Source organism: Penicillium cataractarum, assembly GCF_028827025.1.
Source record: "Penicillium cataractarum strain IBT 29864 chromosome Unknown utg000002l, whole genome shotgun sequence".
Taxonomy (NCBI): domain Eukaryota; kingdom Fungi; phylum Ascomycota; class Eurotiomycetes; order Eurotiales; family Aspergillaceae; genus Penicillium; species Penicillium cataractarum.
The window spans coordinates 6,552,993-6,572,275 of NW_026622738.1; the positions used below are offsets into that span (position 1 = coordinate 6,552,993).

At 47.8% G+C, this 19,283-nt stretch overlaps 7 protein-coding genes across 7 annotated transcripts; 2 read left to right on the forward strand and 5 right to left on the reverse strand.

The window, feature by feature from the left end:
- Positions 1-78: 78 nt before the first annotated feature.
- Positions 79-1,532, reverse strand: N7496_004389 (uncharacterized protein; the record flags this gene model as incomplete). Its single annotated transcript, XM_056697320.1, has 5 exons — positions 79-485; positions 560-624; positions 682-1,073; positions 1,144-1,260; positions 1,314-1,532. Coding segments are annotated over 5 exons (1,200 nt in total), but the record flags the coding sequence as incomplete, so codon positions are not given.
- A 1,040-nt stretch (positions 1,533-2,572) lies between these two features.
- On the reverse strand, positions 2,573-4,326 carry N7496_004390 (uncharacterized protein; the record flags this gene model as incomplete). The annotated part of the gene is made up of 2 exons (XM_056697321.1): positions 2,573-3,984; positions 4,071-4,326. The coding sequence occupies 2 exons, from the start codon at positions 4,324-4,326 to the stop codon at positions 2,573-2,575; spliced, it is 1,668 nt and encodes a 555-aa protein (XP_056559533.1).
- A 5,286-nt stretch (positions 4,327-9,612) lies between these two features.
- N7496_004391 (uncharacterized protein) lies at positions 9,613-10,342 on the forward strand (the record flags this gene model as incomplete). The annotated part of the gene is made up of 2 exons (XM_056697322.1): positions 9,613-9,909; positions 10,001-10,342. The coding sequence occupies 2 exons, from the start codon at positions 9,613-9,615 to the stop codon at positions 10,340-10,342; spliced, it is 639 nt and encodes a 212-aa protein (XP_056559534.1).
- Positions 10,343-10,746: 404 nt separating this feature from the next.
- N7496_004392 (carbon-nitrogen hydrolase family protein) lies at positions 10,747-11,790 on the reverse strand (the record flags this gene model as incomplete). Its single annotated transcript, XM_056697323.1, has 4 exons — positions 10,747-11,078; positions 11,130-11,533; positions 11,587-11,675; positions 11,746-11,790. 4 exons carry the CDS (start codon positions 11,788-11,790, stop codon positions 10,747-10,749), a joined length of 870 nt encoding a protein of 289 aa, XP_056559535.1.
- Positions 11,791-12,245: 455 nt separating this feature from the next.
- N7496_004393 (glycosyltransferase family 2 protein) lies at positions 12,246-14,162 on the reverse strand (the record flags this gene model as incomplete). Its single annotated transcript, XM_056697324.1, has 3 exons — positions 12,246-13,243; positions 13,298-13,532; positions 13,605-14,162. 3 exons carry the CDS (start codon positions 14,160-14,162, stop codon positions 12,246-12,248), a joined length of 1,791 nt encoding a protein of 596 aa, XP_056559536.1.
- A 925-nt stretch (positions 14,163-15,087) lies between these two features.
- N7496_004394 (glycoside hydrolase family 5 protein) lies at positions 15,088-16,374 on the reverse strand (the record flags this gene model as incomplete). The annotated part of the gene is made up of 1 exon (XM_056697325.1): positions 15,088-16,374. One exon carries the CDS (start codon positions 16,372-16,374, stop codon positions 15,088-15,090), a length of 1,287 nt encoding a protein of 428 aa, XP_056559537.1.
- Positions 16,375-17,798: 1,424 nt separating this feature from the next.
- Positions 17,799-18,978, forward strand: N7496_004395 (glycoside hydrolase family 16 protein; the record flags this gene model as incomplete). Its single annotated transcript, XM_056697326.1, has 3 exons — positions 17,799-18,061; positions 18,112-18,565; positions 18,637-18,978. The coding sequence occupies 3 exons, from the start codon at positions 17,799-17,801 to the stop codon at positions 18,976-18,978; spliced, it is 1,059 nt and encodes a 352-aa protein (XP_056559538.1).
- Positions 18,979-19,283: the final 305 nt, after the last annotated feature.

Genomic DNA, 19,283 nt, shown 5'->3' on the forward strand with positions numbered 1-19,283 from the left:
TTTCGCTGCAGATGGGTCACTACCCATAGAAGGACCAACATGGTAACGAATGTTTATTCATAATGAGAAAATAGTCAGCTATGGTTCTCGCTCTGAGATCACCTGCACAAAGCTACGCTCGACAGTGACACCTTCATTCTGTTGACTCGATGAATTCGGCCCGGGGTTCAAAGCTTCCTGGCTGCTGTTGGCATCGCTTGATAGCTGGAACCCAGGGGAGGATGCGATTTCCACCAGAGTCTTGGTATTGGCGTCGGTGTCTGGGCGCCAAAGGTTGAGATCTTGAGATTTTTTCGCGCCATCATGCCTGAAGCTAGAGAGACGATACCGTCCTGAGGTTCTCTCCGGGGTATGTCCATTCCGGCCGTAGGACAAACTTCCATCAAGGAGCCAGCGGAAAAGAGGTCGAAGGGTAATGAGGCTGCCAGCGGTGATTCCAAGGCCGGTTTCGATGATAGTCCAGATGGCGATTTGATAAGTGGAGTCTAGAGATAAGTTAGTCTGGGTTTCGGGTTTCAGGTTTCTCTTGACATGCCATTGTGCAGTGGCAGAAACGTACAAAGAAAATTCGTGTCGGCATAGTGATGAAGGAATGGTATTCGGATGATGACAGCTACACTCGCACTAATTACAATTAGCTTATCAGTCTCAGATGGGGATACGATTTGCCAAGGCACGTACATAGCTCCCAGACTGAGAATACCGCCTACAGCTGTCTTTGTCTTGTGATTCATCTGTAGTTTCCAAACCAAAAAGCATGGTAAAATGCCAAGAGTGAGATCGCATACGACTGTGAAAGCACTGTAGACATATGCGACATCAAGCAATGTCTTCACTGGCAAACAGCTCCCAGTATGCTTTCCATCCGCCTGAGTCCAGAAAAAGGAGATTGGGTGACATTCAAATAGTAGAACGAGCCAAAACATAAGACCGATGACAATGGTCAGAGCGACTATACCCCAAAGAATCATGCGATGCACCTTCTTCACTGCCAATCGAAGCAGTGCAGCGGCGATTGAGACTTTAGCGAAGCCAGAGGCCCAGATGTAGAAGACTTGACTAAGCCACCACCACTTTGAAGATTCAAGATTTAGCGACTGCCAAACTTGAAGTACCATTCAGTCCAACTTCACGATAACTTACCATAAGTGCTGTCTCGAGGACTTTAGTGTTTGCGAGCTCTATGAATTTTAAGTTTGTATGACCAACTCCATACGCTGCTCCGATCATGCAGCATATTGCCAGTACAATAAATAGTGCCTGGAAGTGGATTAGATCGATTCAGTAGCATAAGATTTGAAGGAATCCTTTACCAGTGCAACGAGCATGAGGATATCATCCCAACCAAAGGCCCGGACAATGACTGAACGAACAAAGCATCTTAATGAAACTGTCACAATCGATATGATCATCAAAACGACCGATGTGACAAAGATAGCCAGGCCTCGACCCTCAAGGGGCATCGGGGTGCTCATTTTGAAGAATTCAAGTATTTCGAGGGGTGATGTGCTGTAGTCGTGGAATTGAGCGAGCCTGTTATCGCCCTGTCATCGTGATGGATTATTCTGTAGAAGATCGTGTGTCCATCTTAGGTTAAAGAAAAATAAAAAAGTATAAGAAAGTATATGAGAAGGGAAGAATTTGAAAGGGGTTCCCCGCTAAAGCTTTGCCGCTGCACGAGGGTGTCCGCGAAACCCGCTTAACTGCCGATACAGCGGGTCGCACTCCCCTTAACCAAGTATGGAATAGGTCGGCTTCACTAAGATTAAGATGCAGTTCTTCGGCAAGAATAGAATCTCCCGATTTGCTGATATTTACGCACTGACGATCGCTATTTCAAAAATTGCTACTAGCGCAGCCGGTGTTTTCGCATTACCGAACTCTGATCCAAACTACGAGGCGCCATTACACGCTGAAGATTTGCCGAGGAAGGGGTCGCCCCATACTCCGTACTGACACCTGAAAGTGGGCGCCTATCACCTACTGAAGCATTCAATTAGCAGGCGTCGAGTCGAGCTGCATATTTTCTTCCCCACAGCACGTCTGGTACACTAGTACGGTCATTTTAATAAAGTTTTTTAGCGTACACATAATTTTCTCGAAACATAGGCTGTATTTCAAGCCTGGCCTTGAAGAGTGGGAGTGAGGCCTAAATGTAAAGACATAATTTAATGCATAATTATATGAATGTGGACTAGCTACTGAGCTAGAATTTTTCTTGATCAGGCAATAGGCAATAGACAAAGTCCTAGTAATGAATAGCTCTATGGCGACCCATTGCCACTCATTGACATCCATACCCACCATATCTTTGTCGAAAAGTTGACCCGACTCTGTTCAGCCTTCTTTATTTGCGATAGCAGGAAATTTCCTATTCCGTTCTATTCTGTCAACATACGGATGTTTTGTGGTCATGTGATGAAAGACCCACTTATATACACTGCTTCTTAACGGGAATTGATAGGGACACCCCTAGAGCAACCTCCGAGCGGGAAAGCCGAGAAGTCGACAGTAGTCTTGTCAAAGCTCAACGATATACCCTGCTTGCCCCGTCGCTCCTCAGGGGTGCCACTCATCGAGGAATTTCTGGAATGCTACATCTAGTTATATGGGCTTGAGGTGGTGGCTTAATGTCAGTGGAGCTGCTCTCAAAGCTGAGGGACCTTGTTAAATCATCCAGCAAAAATGGCTGAGTAAACGACGGTTCCTGAACTTCGGCTTTATGCATTGGTGTAAAGTCACTGCCAGCGCAATCGCATTCCGAATTTCGCAATAAAATTCCTTTTATCTTGCGTTCAACTGCATATGGCGGAACGTAGATGTTGGACGGGGTGGCCTTGCAAGATAGAAGAGTGATAGGCGCTTCGATGGTCAGTAACCGGAGAGCATTCTGCTTTTTTGCTAATATATCATCCCTATCTTCCTTGGAAAGACACAACACGATCTGTACGAGGGTTAGCAATGTCATATAGATTGCTCGGTCTCCAGGGCAGAGGAAAGTTAAGTAGATTTCGCAGCCCCTTACCTGGATCCAGTGGTTAACATTCGGTTTACCTGCTTTGGTGCTTGTATGAAGTCGTTGCCACTGCGGTCTTTCTTTCAATTCAGGGCATCTGGGCAATTGCACCTCCAATTCAATTTCCCGTGTTTCCTGTGCTGCCCCGAGCAGACTCTGAGTTTGCGTATCCGTCGGTTGTCTTATATCCCGGTTTGAAGCGATCCGAATTTTGCTGCCAGGAAAAGTGCTTCTGTAGTCATTTCCAGCCTGCTTTTCGAATAGAAGCTCCTTTCTTTGGCCCAACTGTAATAAGCGAGTTTCCCGTCCAGTTTTCCAGTACTGCATGTGCTGAGACACATAGACCCTGAGCCAGCAACATCTAAGGTTGATGGAAGGAGTGAGCTTCAACCTTATTGGTATCTGGGAGCCAAGGCGGAAGCTTCTGCCGAGAATGCAAGCATCATAATGGAGCTGCTCACACCAGTCTTTAGAGACAAGTAATGGCTCGGTTAGTTCCAGCGAGTTCTGTGAAGGCAAACGAAGGACCGGAACATCCAGTTGTGATCGCATTTGTGAACGGAATATACCAGGGAGTTCTACTTTCGCTTCCAGGTAGTAACGAACAGATATGAGCTCAGTGCTGATAGTTTCAGGGAGAGAGTCGTGCAAGAGAAATTCGAAGGGGTAGGTATAATCGCTAACAGGAAATACCGTATAATCGCCTTTCGAACGACTCTTGTTGGTATGCCGGGGATTTCTGCTACCAGCACCCGGAAAATCAGACCGATCTAAGCCGTCCGAATCATACTCCGGAGGAGAAAGCTGCTGAGAGCACGACGCTGGGGCGCTGTCTTCGCTAATTCGTCCAGTTTCTGTAGCCTCTATAGATTCGCCGCACAGGTTGTAACAGCCGCCCGAAAATGTCGCATGCCCGGCCTCGAAGTAGGTAATAGCAGACGTGATCAGATCCTGTCTGTTCGAGCTCTCTATTCGAAACATATAATTATGAGTTAGCCCGATAAAAAGAAATGGCGGTGCCACCGTGGCGCTCCAAGGCAAATGGAAGACGTACCCCCCAACGGCTTAAATGTCCCAACACCATGAAAGCAGGCGAATATGCTCTTGATTTTAGTCGGTTTAGTGACTTTTAGATGGAGGTAACCCCGACAAATTGCCGGCTGGTTCTTGGTGTGGCGATCCGATTTGATGTCGCCTTGCAAATATATGACGGGCTCGACCAGCATAAAGCTGAGCTGTAGTCCTCCCCGAATACTCACAATATGGCTGCAGTATCGGCAGTTATTGATTGGATCGTCTAATGAGTCCATAGTGTGCAATTGGACAAGCCTGCGACCAATTCAGATACGGTTTCCTAATAAAAGTTGTGGGCACACACTGAGGTTTGATGTACGGTCGTCACTGAGGTTGGTTCTTATTCTAGAAGAACACGGACTGATAGGTTTTGAACCGGCAAAGTATCGTAGTTGAGGAAGGATTTAAATGAAATGTTGCAGTGAGTAGGCGAACTATCACAGTGGCTAACTATCTCCCACTTTATATTTTTACAGGGCTGAGAGTCATGTGCTCGACGTTGGTGATTTACTTCTCAAAGCTTTGTATTTTCGGCAGTCGGTCCGGGATAGAAGAATGCTCTTTAATCTCATGGATCGATGGGTCTCATTGGACAACCTCCAGGTGGCAACATGTCAACTCCGGGCAAACTATTTTCCGTGCGTATCTACCAGGGTTTTGAACCGCTACCAGAATTATCTCATGACCGAGTAACCGTACGACCGGGGTCGGCATGCTCCATGTTTAGGTATTTTGTGGTTCGTTCCACTTGCTCACAGTTACCTCCTGGTCGAATCGTTCCGAGAAGGGTAGATGAAGAAATTTCCATACCTAGCGTGACGACACAATACCATGGGTGGAGAGCTGTCATCTGGTATTCCCCGCTGGCCAGGCATTGCTATCCAAACTATTGGACGGTAAGCCATCAGTCAATCGGACGAATTAAACTCTCGGATATGTTTCGGATTACGAAAAGCAAGGGACCGGTCAACCTAGAAACTAGAAGACATACATTCGAGGAGAGGGGCCTACAGCTATCGATCTCACTTCATAGGAGGTCCTGCTTTGCGCTGGGCTCAGCAGTAGGGATATAGAAACAAACATGTCAGTCTCCGGCCTTTCCAGTGCCAGCCGCAGAGGCTAACTTATTGCGATGTAGGGAGTATCTATATCCACGCCAACTTCATCCAAGCGCTATGTAATTCAGTGCGCGGTTTTGTGAACGGATGTACGAGCGAAGTTTTACGCAGGCACATGATTTGTTATCCGTTTACGAGCTACGCCTAACAGACGACTGGACCCAAGGTAGACCTGGTTGCTGATACCCGATGGCTAGACACGGAAGGGATACAACGTGGTCGTCAGATACTTGATTTCCATGCGCTTTTCTGAACAGTGGCTAAGAGAGTGGAGTAACCGGGTCGTTCTCATAGCGCGCTATTTTAGCCTCGTTAACGATAACAGAGGGTCGTGGGGATATTATATTATGAAAAACCAGGAAGAGAGGGTTATCGGTCAATAGCCGCGTAGTTGACGGCCTGGCGAATCTATCGCCACGCGACCGAGCTAGTGTGGGCCAGATTTCGCGGACGGTGATCTGCAAGCATCCGCGGCCGCCAATCAGCTGCTCCATATATAAGTTCATGTCGTCATTGGTGTAGACCACAAGCAACACTTGGCGCCTAAAAAGTCACTTTCCTCGGCCGAGGAGGACTTCTTGAGGAAGAATTATAGAACTTTGACATGGCATAGTAAAGTATTGTAGCGGGAAACTTTTTATAAGCTCCCCCACACATAATTCTCACTCCGTCGTCGCGACATGTGAGCCTACCAACGATGTCATCATGATAATCAGCGGGAAACTGGAAGAGAGAAAATTTTTGCTCTATTGAGAACGAACAAAAGAATCGGCTTTTTCGTTTGAGACTTTACAAACACAATGTTATCTATTCTTCGAGTTCAGTTCTTCCTGGTGTGTTCACTGTGCAAACGAAGAAGGGTAAGCTTTTTACTCTCGAATGGCGCAACCATCCAGCGCCCTGAACTCACCATTCCTCTCGAGTGGGAATTCGATGAGAATTCTGGAGATCTTTGCATTTTGCACAGACGCCAAGCATAGTTGATCTCCTCAGCTATGGAGCTAATGTGAACATGTGTACCCATTTTCGAAAAAAAACCCCCGCTACATACAGCTATGCAAAAGGGTCAACGGGCGTTAGTAGACGTCTTGCTTCATTTGGCGGGAAGCGTTAAGACGATAAAATAGGAGTAGCTCGGTCAATTGCCAAGACATTATGGTGTATTTTCCTCGATGGCGAAAATCACGCAAATTTATTGGCAAAGGACACAAAGCTCCTCGAAGCTGTTCTTGTTTCATTCTTGCGATATCTGTATGACTGATCTGGTTCTGTATCTAAACAATTGATTGACTCACCCTATATACCCCCTGGAAATATTATGTTTCAATACAGAGTTTCTCTTATTATACTCTGTCCCTCTCTTTAAGACTGATGTAAGAGATAGTCATTAACTCGGCAGAACATAGGCCTGGACCATTAACTTGGACCATTAACTTGGACCATTGGTGTAGATCCTGGTTGAGAAAATAGATCATATTGTATATCAGAGACCCTCTCTTTCTCATCTGGTTCTGCGCCACAAAGACACCCTCCGAAATGGACGACCGAGAAGTAGATTATCCGCTGGACCATCAAATATGTAAGCGTTGCACATTTGCTGTTTCTTATGGTCTTATGGCTCACTCATACCTCAATAGAAGCCCTAGAGCAATGGGGTTTCATGCCAGAGTATCCTTTTCTCTGCCTCATAGTCCACGATGGGCCACTACCTGACCTTCAGGGCGGTATACCGCTCCTGGTTGAATTACTAGATTGAAGGCAGAACTGAATATCAGCTCACTGAATAGGCTGAAGTAGTTCAATATGCCACAACCCCTACAATATCACTATCATAGCTCCTAGAAAGTGAATTGAGGACTGCTATACTATTTTTATACTGCGCTTTAAATTAAATTAATTTATTATGCCGAAACCTTCCTAAATTTACCTTGAACGATGGACTCTTGCTAACAGAGCTTAATGAGGTATATCATACCGGCTGGATATTAACCCCTGGTCTACTGCGCTGCCCACGAATTTACCCGCCGGTGCCCCTTTCTACATACACAAGAGTACTTTCCTAGACAATAGGCCCTGACTGTGAAGGGTTACCATCGCTAACTTCTAATTACGGAGGTAGAAGTATCTTGAAGGCATGGCCCCGAGGAAGGACAACCGCAGGGGCTAGAAGACCCGGGAGCTTCTGCAGGTGCAAGGGATTTACCAAAGGCTGGTGAGTGCCTGCATGCCCAGGAGGATTATGTTGGGCTAGCTAAAGCAGCTGAGCTGTACATCTGTACGTCTGCGCTTTTGTATTGCAGCGTAGCGTCTGTAGGTGTTCTTGGACCACCCCTATCCTTTGCAGTCATCATCACACGCTTCGAAGATCTCGAGATGTAGCCGCTAACGGATATTTCGATTTAGCGGCCATTCGAATACTATTAACAGATAGTTTGCTACTAGTTATGATCATACTAATATTTTCATTTGTCTTTGTAAGGTGGCAGTGCCGTTACCAAGGGAAAAATGCTTAGTTGTTCTGCTGCGAGCTTATTTATGTTATTATGGCCACTGTTGTATTGTTGCTATCGCGGGTATTAGTCGCTGACGTGGAGTTTGTTGGGGATGTAGGAGTTGACTTTGCTTACTAGAAAGCAACGCCCATCCTTCTTAGGCTCGTTGCAGATCTCCGCAAATTGAAGCGACACATCGATTAGCAACAAAAACTAAAGCTTAACATAAATACGTCGGCATGAACTCATGACAGAACCTAACAATATGTAAAGTAGAAATCCTTTTTAATAAGCTATCTAGAGAAACGACCATTGGGCACGTCGTTAATTTTTTTTTTCTTTTTTTTGTTTAAGGCGTTTTGTTATCCTCTCTGGTTAGCGCAATTAGTGTGTGTCGGGGAACTCATGACACAAATACTGAGTGGGCACCAAGGACGACATTGCGTTTCGTATGTAGGAGGAATGAGACTAAAGAACTGACGGGTTTTCCATGAACGCTATCCACCTGTTTACTTCTCGCGCAGTTACTCGTCACACCATATAAGTGGAGGACTCTGAATCTCCAAATGTGGAGTAAGTTAGAACAAGTGCGCCGGAGATAACGCAAGACAGATTTCGTCCCGCGAATCACCCCACGATTCGTTGATCGCCATGACCGTGTGAATCTTTAAGTTCAAGTGATCATGGATAGCATCCCTTATTCCTAATATGGCTATAGCTAACATTCCTAAGCTAATAATGAAAATAGTTGAAATATATTAAGATTAGAATACGTGGTTCATAACAAAATCTAGGATTGCGATCTAAACGCTTCGCCGTTACGCTGAAGACACAACTATTACTCTATCGCTTATATATATCAATCTCGAGAGTTACGTAGTGTATACTTACACGTTGCGGGAAAGGCAAGTTTCCGCAAACTCCCTAATTTCCCTTGTAAGGTACCAACTTATTCCCGAAGAGCAAGGATTTCTTCACAGGCTTGTTCAAGAACACTAATTTTCGATGCCCGTTTTGCATTCTGAGTTGCCACGTCGACCTTGTTCCCAAGGATATAGGAGTCCTCCAAGACATTTTGGAGTTCTAGAAACCGGTCATTGAGGCTCGAACGATATCTTTTCTCAATTTCATTATGGCTTTTCCTTCTTTGGAGCGTATTCGAACTGCTTCTATTGTCTGAAGTACTTTGCAATGTCGAGGGAGCGAATAGTTATATGTTTAACGCCCTATTTTTGCTCTTCGTATCAGGGTGCTGTTGATATGTCTGATCCTCAGGATTCCCTAGGTCTGATGGACGTATATGCGATTCGTTGACACTCTGATGAAGATTTTTGTAGCTTAGAAAGGAATTCGGTTCTACTGGGCGAAGCTGGTCATCTGTCTTTCGTGTTACCGAATCAAGAATGGATTGGCTGTCAGATAACGGCTTCAGATAATCACCTGGTATTGAATGATTGACTGGGTCTGAAGACTGTGGGCAAAAGCTTTGGGGCGATGATGGACATGGTTTACTCCAAAACAAAGACTCGCTTGAGCGGTGTTGTACTTCACATGTAGATGCACTTTCGAGAGGTCTCAGGTATACCTGAATTATACATCTTATACTCAGAGATACATGAATATCCATAGGTTCAACAGAGATTCTGAATGATAACCACGCGGGTAGTGGTATATGGCGAGAGTAGTTAACTATTCAGGACTCAAAATGCGCGGGAAAAAACGTGTTATGGAGGGTTCAAGCTTAGTCGTTGCCTTTCCTGCCTATTCTTTTGAAAGGTGATTCTCGTCAGGTCCTTCTTCTTGCCCTTCTTGTTCTCATCCTTTTCCCTCACCCTTCTTCCTCGTTCTCCTCCCTCCTCAACCACCATCTTAACAACCTTTCCTCCCACTACTACTACACATCACCACCATCATGTGCTTCACCGAGCAATATGCTGTGATCCCAGAGGGTTGCTTGGCCTCAAACAAGCACACCCACTTGGTCAAGGAGACCACCCCCTGCGCCGCCGCCATTTTCCTCTCCATGATCCGCAACAAAGAGGCGGGGGGCGACTTAGCCCAACTGTACATCACCCTTTGCGACGAAAAAGAGTGGGTAAAGGTCGACGGTTTTCACCGTAAGCTGGAGACCCGAGCCCTGCAGACCGAGGCCCCGTACTGCCCGGTCTGTACGGGTGAAAAGACCCTCACTCAGGCCTTGACTGCAGCGGTAAGTTGAGAGGATTCTGGTGTATGAGAGAGATGATAAACATGCATTGAACAGCTCAGTTCTAACGATGTTATGCTTTACTTTGATGCAGGATGATGAGAGCACCGACTATGCCATCCTCCCAAATGGCACTATCCTCTACAACACCGACGACACCTCCCACCTCCGATCCTACCTCCAACACCGAATTTTCAGCACGGAAGACAAACTCGAGTTTGATTCTCTCCGTCTCAAGAAAAGACCGAATGACAAGTTGCGCTATATCCCATCGCGTGACTTTGTCCCTACCAAACTCTGGGGTGATCCGGAGAATACCCGAAAGCTCAAGATCTCTGTGGCCATCTTCTTGAAGGTCTGTCATGCGACGGAGAAGGAGCTTGAAGAGGCTGGGGATCTTGAGAGTTGGTTGGTGGCTAACTGGGGCAAAGAGTGATTTGTGGGCCGGGCTTTGTTGCTGTTTCTTTTTGCTTGTTTTGGGGGAGGTTATGGTTTTTCTTTTCCTTTTTGTGGATTCTGCTTTTTCTGTTTCTTTTTTTCTACGGTAGTTTTTGCTTTCGGATGTGGACTCAGTTGCCTGGACAGTTTGTTTTCTTGTTTTTCCGACATTCAGTGTGTTCCTTTAATATTTCTCGCATGCAAAAATGGGATGGGTGGTGGGCTTTTTCTTGCTTTCTGGTTTTTTCTACATCTTATTTCCTTCGTAGCCATCATGGCGTGCTTTTCTTTCTCCAATCTTTGTTGATTGCTCTGTAGACAGCCGTAAACGACTAAACCACAGTATATGAGCCAAGCTTATGAGCACCTAGAAATCTAAATCCACAATTCAAACCACTCGCATCACCGTAGTGACGAATGCCTGTATACATAATGCCAATCCTCCTTCCCAATATCCTGTCTAACCTTATAATTCCTCTCCGCAATATCCAGCAATCCAAGATCCATATCCACAACACACACACCCTCCTCAGTTCCCATCTTCGATACCGGCCCCACAATGGGAAGGGTAACCTGCGACATACCGAGGAAATGCTCCTTCGGACCAGCTGCGTTGACGAAGATAATGCCACAGGTGTTTTCGTAACAGCGAGATGTAATTGTGGAGGAGAGGAAGAGGGCTTCTGAGTTCGGGTTGTGCTGGAGGGATTCCGGGGAGGCATCGGTTGGTGTCCCTAAATAGTTAGTAAAAGATCATAGATGGGGAGGACTAGGGGATTGCCTACAGAAGGTAGGAATAATCACGATATCCGCTCCATCAGCGATTAACTCGCGGAACGCCTCTGGGAATGCTAGATCCCAGCAGATCAACATGCCAACTCGACCAATCGGCGTATCAACCGCCTCGTGGCGCTCTCCAGCAGAAGAAGTCAAATGCGGTCTCTCGGGATGCCAGATATTCTTCTTGCGATAGGAGCCCAGGATGCTCCCATCATTGGAGATGAAGTATGCCGTGTTGTAGAACAGACTGGCCTCGTTGGGACCAGCCTGTTTCTCAATGATTGTCCCCGGGACAATGCATATCTTCAGCTCTTTAGCTAGGGCTTGGTAGTTTGCGAGGTATTTGGCCGCCTCGCCGGCTTGCTCGCCCCAGAGGGGGTCATTGGGGACCCAGCCGCTTAAGTGGTATCTAGAGAGGGGAGTGTGAGCCCTAGGAATCGGCAGGGTTCTGGGTATACTTACTCTGGGAGAACGGCAAGTTCTGCACCATCAGCAGCAGCCTGGCGGATATAATTGCATGCTGTCGAATGGTTCTCCTCGATGGCCAATTCCTGTAAGACTCTAGATTAGCTGCCATTCGTAACTTGCGTCATTGATAAGGCCGGGTGGACAGGATCGTACCTTGATATGCCACTGAATGGTGGCAACGCGACGTATGGGTGCCATATTACACGAATAGAATAAAAAGTAAGAATTGAACGTCTGTACAAAGAACGGAAGATAAGAAGTAATAGATCATAGGTCGATTTATAAATTCAAGACGTCGAGCACTACCGGACTACCCCATTTACCCCAAAAAAGTTGGAGACGGTGGGCCACGGACGCATCCGCGAATCAAAATTGTCCAAAAGATTAACCCCGCGCCGAGCGTCTATTGCCATTTGCCATTACGCGCGATATGCTTCAAAAGGGGTATTAGTTATAGGTTATTCCTTGCGAAATTGACACTGTACATGATCGGGAAACAGGTACAAAAAGTAAGACAGCAGCATTGGAACATTAAGGTTGAGACATATATCATGCAGAAATGGTGCAGGAAGGGGAAACACGCATCAAACGAAATCCTCTAAACGCCGGACGAGATAAAGACCAAGAAATCTCTCTTCTATGCAGAGAGCCGTTTATTCAAGACCTACTGCATCCGCGTTGAAAGTCGGCTTCTTGCTGACGCGGTAGACCAACCGGTCTGTCCAGAAGTGCGCAAATACGGCGTGCAGCGTTGGCACGGCGCCGAAGACGGTACCCGCGACGGGGAAACATACTCGGTCCAGCAGGTACTTTGGTCGGTACCAGATGCGCTGGGAGCAGCCAGTGTCGGGGAGATTAGCCTCGCGCATGTCTTGCATCCGAGTGTTGAGGCAGAGTGTGTGCCAGCGTTCGTACAGACTCAGACAGATATTCATTCCAATGAAAGAGAGCGCGCGAAGCAGGTCCGTGAAGGAGAAGGCCCAGGCCAGCGAGGGGTGCAGTTGCGAAGCGGGCACCCAATTGGAGTATATAACGGAAAATAGCATGATGATCGTGAGATGGCAGGGCATAAAGTGGGCTTCCCAGAGGAGCTCGAGGAGGGCAAAGTGGCGTGGGCGCAGGAAGAGACACCGCTGGTTGAAGCGGAGGTAGCTCATTGTGCGACGCGCTGCGAATCCCGAATCCAGAGCTCCCCACATGTGTCGCAAAGCCTGGCGGTACCGGGCGAAGAGGGTATCAATTGTACGGCGCCAGCCACGACCTCCGTCGGCAGAGACATTGCATTGACTGGCTGGAACGTGGATCACGCGCGAGATGACATTGCCGGCCGTCTCAAAGTAGCATTTAAGCAGCATGTGCATGTCCTCGCCGATAGCAGTAGGATCAGCGTCCCATCCACCGACCTTCTCGGCCATGGAGAGTGGGAGGGAATAGACGGAGGTAGGGATGGAGATCCAGGTACCGGGGTACATGGTAGACAAACCAGCAAAGCCCCAAAGCAGATCGGCACATCGGACGAGAGCAGGGCTCTCGTGGGAGTTGCGGTCAAAAATGATAGGGCAGCAATAAAGAGACCGGTCAGCCTCGGTGATGTGCGAGTAGTGTAGACGGCGGATTTCGCTAAAGTAGTCGCGCGAGAGATGAGTGTCCGCTGGAAATAGTTGGGTTAGAACTGTGTCCGCTTATGGAGGCTATGCAAACTTACCATCCATAACTGTGACCACGACATTGCAACAATCCATCTTCAGCTCCGGGCGATGGATCTCGATAATCGAGCGCGCGGCGCAGGCTACATTAGAGCTCTTGCCAGCAATTTCACCCGGGATGCCAGTGGGATGGAAGGTAGATCGAATGTGCAGGAAAGATTTTTCGAACATGGAAACCAAGTGGGATGCTTTGTCGGTGGCTGAAGCCTCCTTCTGTTCCATGGCCAGATAAATCTACTCCAAGTTAGGGGCTAAGTTCACAGATTGTTCTTGCCTTCACAAATCACCCCCTCTTAGAAAACTTACCTCATAATGTCTTTGAGCTCGCGGGTGGCTAGCCAATACCTTGAGGGTGGTCTCCAAAGTGTGCAGGTCCTCGCAATAGTTGGGAATGATAATTGCATGGATCAGCTCCTCCTCTTGGAGCTCGTTGACGGTAATATTGGCATCGTCAAACTTCTTGGAAATCGACGAGTCGGAAGCCAGCGAGATCGGGGACAGTGGCTGTTCAATCAGCTCCTCGCCAGTCATCTGAGGTGACTGGACAGGACTGCGCCATATGCGCCGGTTAAAGGCCTGCTTTGCGCTAGTAGTCGCGCTGAAGATGGACCATCCTAGGCGCAGCGTGAAACCGAGCATATGGCAGTGGATAAGCACCGCATAGATGATGAAGATGGCCTGAGCCAGGTTGAGCCCGCTCCAGAATCCATCTTGCGGCGAGGGCTTGCTGGGGTGAACTGGGTTCGAAGGGAAGAAGCTCTTCCACAGGGCGGATTTGCAAATGTCGGAGAAGGCACACAGCAACAAAATTGCCAGGCCGATGATGCTAAACCCCGGCAGGCAGCGTGTCAGCCATGCCAACATTGTGACCTGAGGAAGAGAATTTAGAGGCAAGGAAATAGTTAAACGGCCACCATAAAGGATCACAAACAGTACGCCAGAAGGAAGAGGAGGGGAACAGAAGAAAAGGAGAGCTTCGATAACAGACAAATTGTCGGAAGCCAAAAAAGAATAAAAAAGGTTATCGCGAGGGACCCCTGAGAAAAGATGGGTCACCAGGTAGCTTACCAAGTAAACGCCTCTTCTGCTGGCTGGCTTGCGCCTCACGTCCACCTGGTCTCATCTTCGGCACCGCGATAATGGAGGATTGGAATATGGGATGATCGACTTGCGATCAGCATGTAGATGGGGGCTCTAGGAGCTCCATGTGAAAATTGTCGACGAATAAGAGTGGCGGACGAGGGAGTATGGGAGCGGGTGCACCAGGGACTCGCTGTTGACCCGAAGAGGTAACTATCAGCATTGTAGAAATAGGAAATTTGGTAAAATTCTTGCAGAATCAGACCGTATCGGTGTATCCAAACTGTATAGATAGAAGTACTTCGGTACTTATAAGTGGATAGTGGGAATTACTGGACCCTGAGGAGTCCCTGGAGGAGTCTCCCAACACCCAGCCGTGTTTTCAGCTCCGATATACGGTACTTTTCCCACCTTAATCAACTATAAAAAAGCCCAAACCACCGCATCAAACGGCCAAGACCCTTTTCCCAAGTGGGTCTGATCCCCCAAAGCTGCAAAGCTTGGCTCAACGTGGCCATTTGATTGGTGGATGGCCTGGTGAGGTAAGTAGTGCCGTGCACGTTCCTCGGTGGGCATTAATTAGCGAGAACCAATCAGAAAGACTCGAACTGAAGCGTGCTACAGTATGCGAAGACTATGAAAAGTCACGAAAGTTAGAATATTATCATTTCCACTTTCGATTGCCTGCTGCCTGCTGCCCGTCCCTTTCTCATTCGATCTCTTCTCGTCTCCCGAGGCGGGCCAAATCTTTCAGCCGATAGTCTCGCCGTACGCTGGCCCAATCCCATTCATCCCCAACCAGCCCATAACTCTCCCACTCCCCCGTGGCCTTGCGTGCATTCAGGGCCCAATACCCCCAGCTGGCATCCATCGCCTCCAGATATCGCATCAGATGACGCCAGTAATTCTGGTCTCCTTCGCTGGGCGTGTCGGGTGTACCAAACTCCCCCACCCATACGGGGGCAATCTCCTCCGTCAACAAATACCCCCAGTTCTTCCACATCGTCGTTGCAAAGTCCTCATACGTTCGTGATGAGAATGGCCGCAGACTGCCCCAGCCAGACCATTTGTATACATGTGCCGAGTATACCACCCGTCCCGGAATGCTAAGCTGCACAGGACGAGTTCTCGCCCCGGACAGATCGTTCGCCGAGGAGATTCCCTCCACGAACATGAGCCAGTCCGGGTTCATCGCTAACAATCGTTCAGAGGCCTTTTCAGCTGCATCCGCCCATTCATCCCAGTGCATCGTACCCCAGAGACCACGAACTTCGTTGCGCAGATCCGCCCCGAGAACCAGAGGGTTCGACACCAGCGGCGCCATCACCGTCTCCCAGTTGCGGATCCAGCGCTCTTCGGTCTGCGATACCGTACATAGAATGTCTGCACCAAACCAGTCATTCTTCCAGCTCAGATCGCATGGATTCACCCCACAACACCATGTCGCTTGCGTGATATGATTGTTGACAATGACCAATAAACCCGCCGCAGTGAGACTCTCAACCACGGCATGGAATAAATCGAGTGCGCGCAGCGGTTCATCTTTCTCACGCTTAATGCTGAACAGATCTAGGTTCGCAGCGATGACACTCGGCCCGATGACCGGGTTATTCATAACGATCTCATCCGCGTACGGAAGCCGCACACTGTTAAACCCGAGATCCCGAATCAACGCCGCGATCGTATCCCGATGCTGCACCTCCAATCCACCGGGGACATAATCTGTATCGCTGGCTCCGTACCAGTTGATGCTGGCGAGTTTGAGCGGGATGTCTTTCGCATCGAGGATATGTCGGCCCTTCGTGTGGAAGGGTGGAGTGAAGTTGAGCGTTGCGGGAGTTGAATGGATCACCGTTGCTGTCGTGAGAGGCGGCATGGTATCCATCTTGTCTCCGTCCCATTTCCACAGCTTCGTTTGGAGGAGCATCACTGTCGTGGCGACCAGCACCAAGGATGCCCGACGGTTCCGTCGGATCCAGTGGATGAGTGCGTGCATTATGGGATCGTGGTACTCATTAGGGTACCGTGACAACAGTGGTAAACAGTCTTGGAAAGTCTGTAGATGATAGAGATTATCTTAGATGGGATTGAACGAGATATTAAGAGGAATGGCGATGGATTTGTAGGGATCTCTTGATCTGCGAGGCGACATCCGGCTGGCCCGCGCTGACTTTCTGGCCATGTGCGATTCCCCTTCGGGCATTCGGCCAATGATGCAGCCGAAGGGCTCGGCGGAGTCGATTCCTCCCGATTTTCTTGTGATGGCGACGTGTCTTGTTGATAGAGAGAGACTTGGCTAATTTAGCTTGTAAATTGAGATGCCTAGTAACTAGTTTGCGGATACTGGAGATCTTGATGCCTTTGGGACTATGGATTAAGGTTTTGCGTGATGGGTGTGGCATCGGGTTGTTCCATTAATGTTGGATTGGTATTGTTTCACCCTGTCAGTGTTACATGAAGAGTGTGTATTTAAGCTAGACAATAACTACTAGTTCCTTTATGTCTGCCTGGATACCTTGGCAGTCGAAATTTATGATGCAAAGGACAGATCAGGATAAACATTCAGGGCGTTACCACATGGTCAATCTAGTTATACGGGTCTGAGTCCATAGGTAGCCCCTAACAGTACTTGATCAGTCACATCTACTACCTTCAACCTTGGCCGCAAGGGTTGTTTTGAAATTTGTCCTTTGTTTGCTTGCCGTCCGCTCTCATATGATCCCAGCCTAGGAAGGGCAACGAAGAACCAAAGTAAAATGGTTCCAGCTAAAGCTTGTTCGTAATAAAATCATCTATACAAAGCGTCAGACCTCCCCTTGATGGGTGTCTCCCTAATAAAGTGGCAAAGGTCAGTTCGATTGTGCCGAGCTTAGGTGGTGAGAGACTCGTGTTTCCACACAGCATCTAGCATACTAGAATCCAAAACAGTGTGCATATTTAGGAGCTTGAAGAGGCAGTGCGAGTTCCCAAGAACTACCGCAGCAATTATACTTTCTCGGTTTAAAGTTAGAACATTACACCTACTTAGACTTATACTCGTTCACAAATCAGAGTTGATAGAGATGGACATGGGCAACCATACTCACTGACCATTAAAGGGCTATGAATCTGATCTTAAATATCTATTACGAGCTGGATGGTCTATGATCAGTCATTAAAGTTCAGTTCCTACCTTAATTCATGGCCTTTCAAATTGGGCGTCGGAGCATTGTCTAGCCCTAAATGGATTCGGCATGCCGATTCATGATATCAGTATCGCGTCTATCATTGAAAAAGTTTTCTCGCACCACCTTTTTACATATTTAGAATCTTGTTTCCAAATTCCAGGTTTCCTCTCATTCAATTTCCCAAATCTTAACCATCTAGGGTCACTAAACAACCCTACGTTCTAAGCTACACTATAATACTTCAAACTTGTTCATGCGTGATACTCCAGGAATCACGATGAATTCACGATCAGCACGCAGCTGGTCTCTTCGCAAGAAAGCCATTGCATCCCCGGAGCTAGTCATTGGCACATCAATTCTAGCAGTCCTTTTCAATTTCATCCCAGGCGCAAAAGCACAATCATACCCAGACTACTCCCCCTTGAGATATCAGTTACAGCATACCTACGAGGGCGCCTCATTCTTCGACCACTTTAACTACTATTCCGACAGTGATCCAACAGATGGCTTCGTAACGTACAATCCCCCCTGCGCCACCCAATTAACACCAACTAACCACAAACCAGCTACGTGACCAAAGACACCTCCCAAGCCCTAAACCTCACCTATGCCACCGACACAACAGCCACCCTCCGCGTAGACACATCAACCCCCAACCCATCCGGCGGCCGTAACTCCGTCCGCGTCGAATCAAAGAATACATACGACTCGGGCCTTTTCGTCTTCGACATCATCCACACCCCCTACGGCTGTGGGACATGGCCAGCACTGTGGTTAACGGATGGTGCTAATTGGCCTCGGAATGGTGAAATCGATATCCTCGAGTCTCATAATCATGGCTCGCATGGGAATGAAATGTCCCTGCACACTATGGCGGGATGTAGTATGGATGTGGAGCGTAGACAGGCTGGGACGGCGATGGATGGGAATTGTGATATTGGGGCGGATGGGAATGCGGGTTGTGCTGTTATGGGTGATCCGTCGACTTATGGGGTTGGATTTAATACGGGCGGTGGTGGGGTGAGTTTCTTTCCCCGATGATTATCATTTGAAAATGTACTAGTGAAGGTTCAGTGCTTATTGATATGCAGGTTTATGCGTTGGAACTTCGCACTGCTGGAATTCGGATATGGAATTTCGCTCGTTCCAAGATTCCCTCTGATATTCATGGAGGATCTCCAGATCCCTCGAGCTGGGGATTGCCGTTGGCCGATTTCCCTAGTACGAACTGTGATGTTGCGTCGCACTTCCGTAATATGAATATCGTGGCTAATATTGATCTCTGCGGGCAATTTGCGGGGATGTCGTCGCATTATACTCAAATGTATGGATGTCCGGGCTCGTGCGCTGATTTTGTGGCAAGTAACCCATCTCAATTTGAGGATGCTTATTGGCAGTTTGGGGGGATTAGGGTTTACAATGCTTCTCAATAGATGGACTTGGGTGTCTATTTTTTATGCTTGATGATGGGACGCTTAGTTGCTTGTTGCTGTACCTCTGTGGGCTTACAGATTTTGCTATATTACCCGGTCTTCTTTTCGATCTCATTGTTAGAAGAGAGCTAATACGCTTATGAATTGAATGAATTTTCAGTAGTCAATGGGTATCTAAACATGTAACCATACATTCGAAGAACGAAAGACAGCCTCGGAAATTCTCGTCCCAGAGGAGCTGACGGTGAACTCATTGTAAATTAAATTGCCTCCCACAAGGTTCCTACCACCGAGAGAGCCTCCAA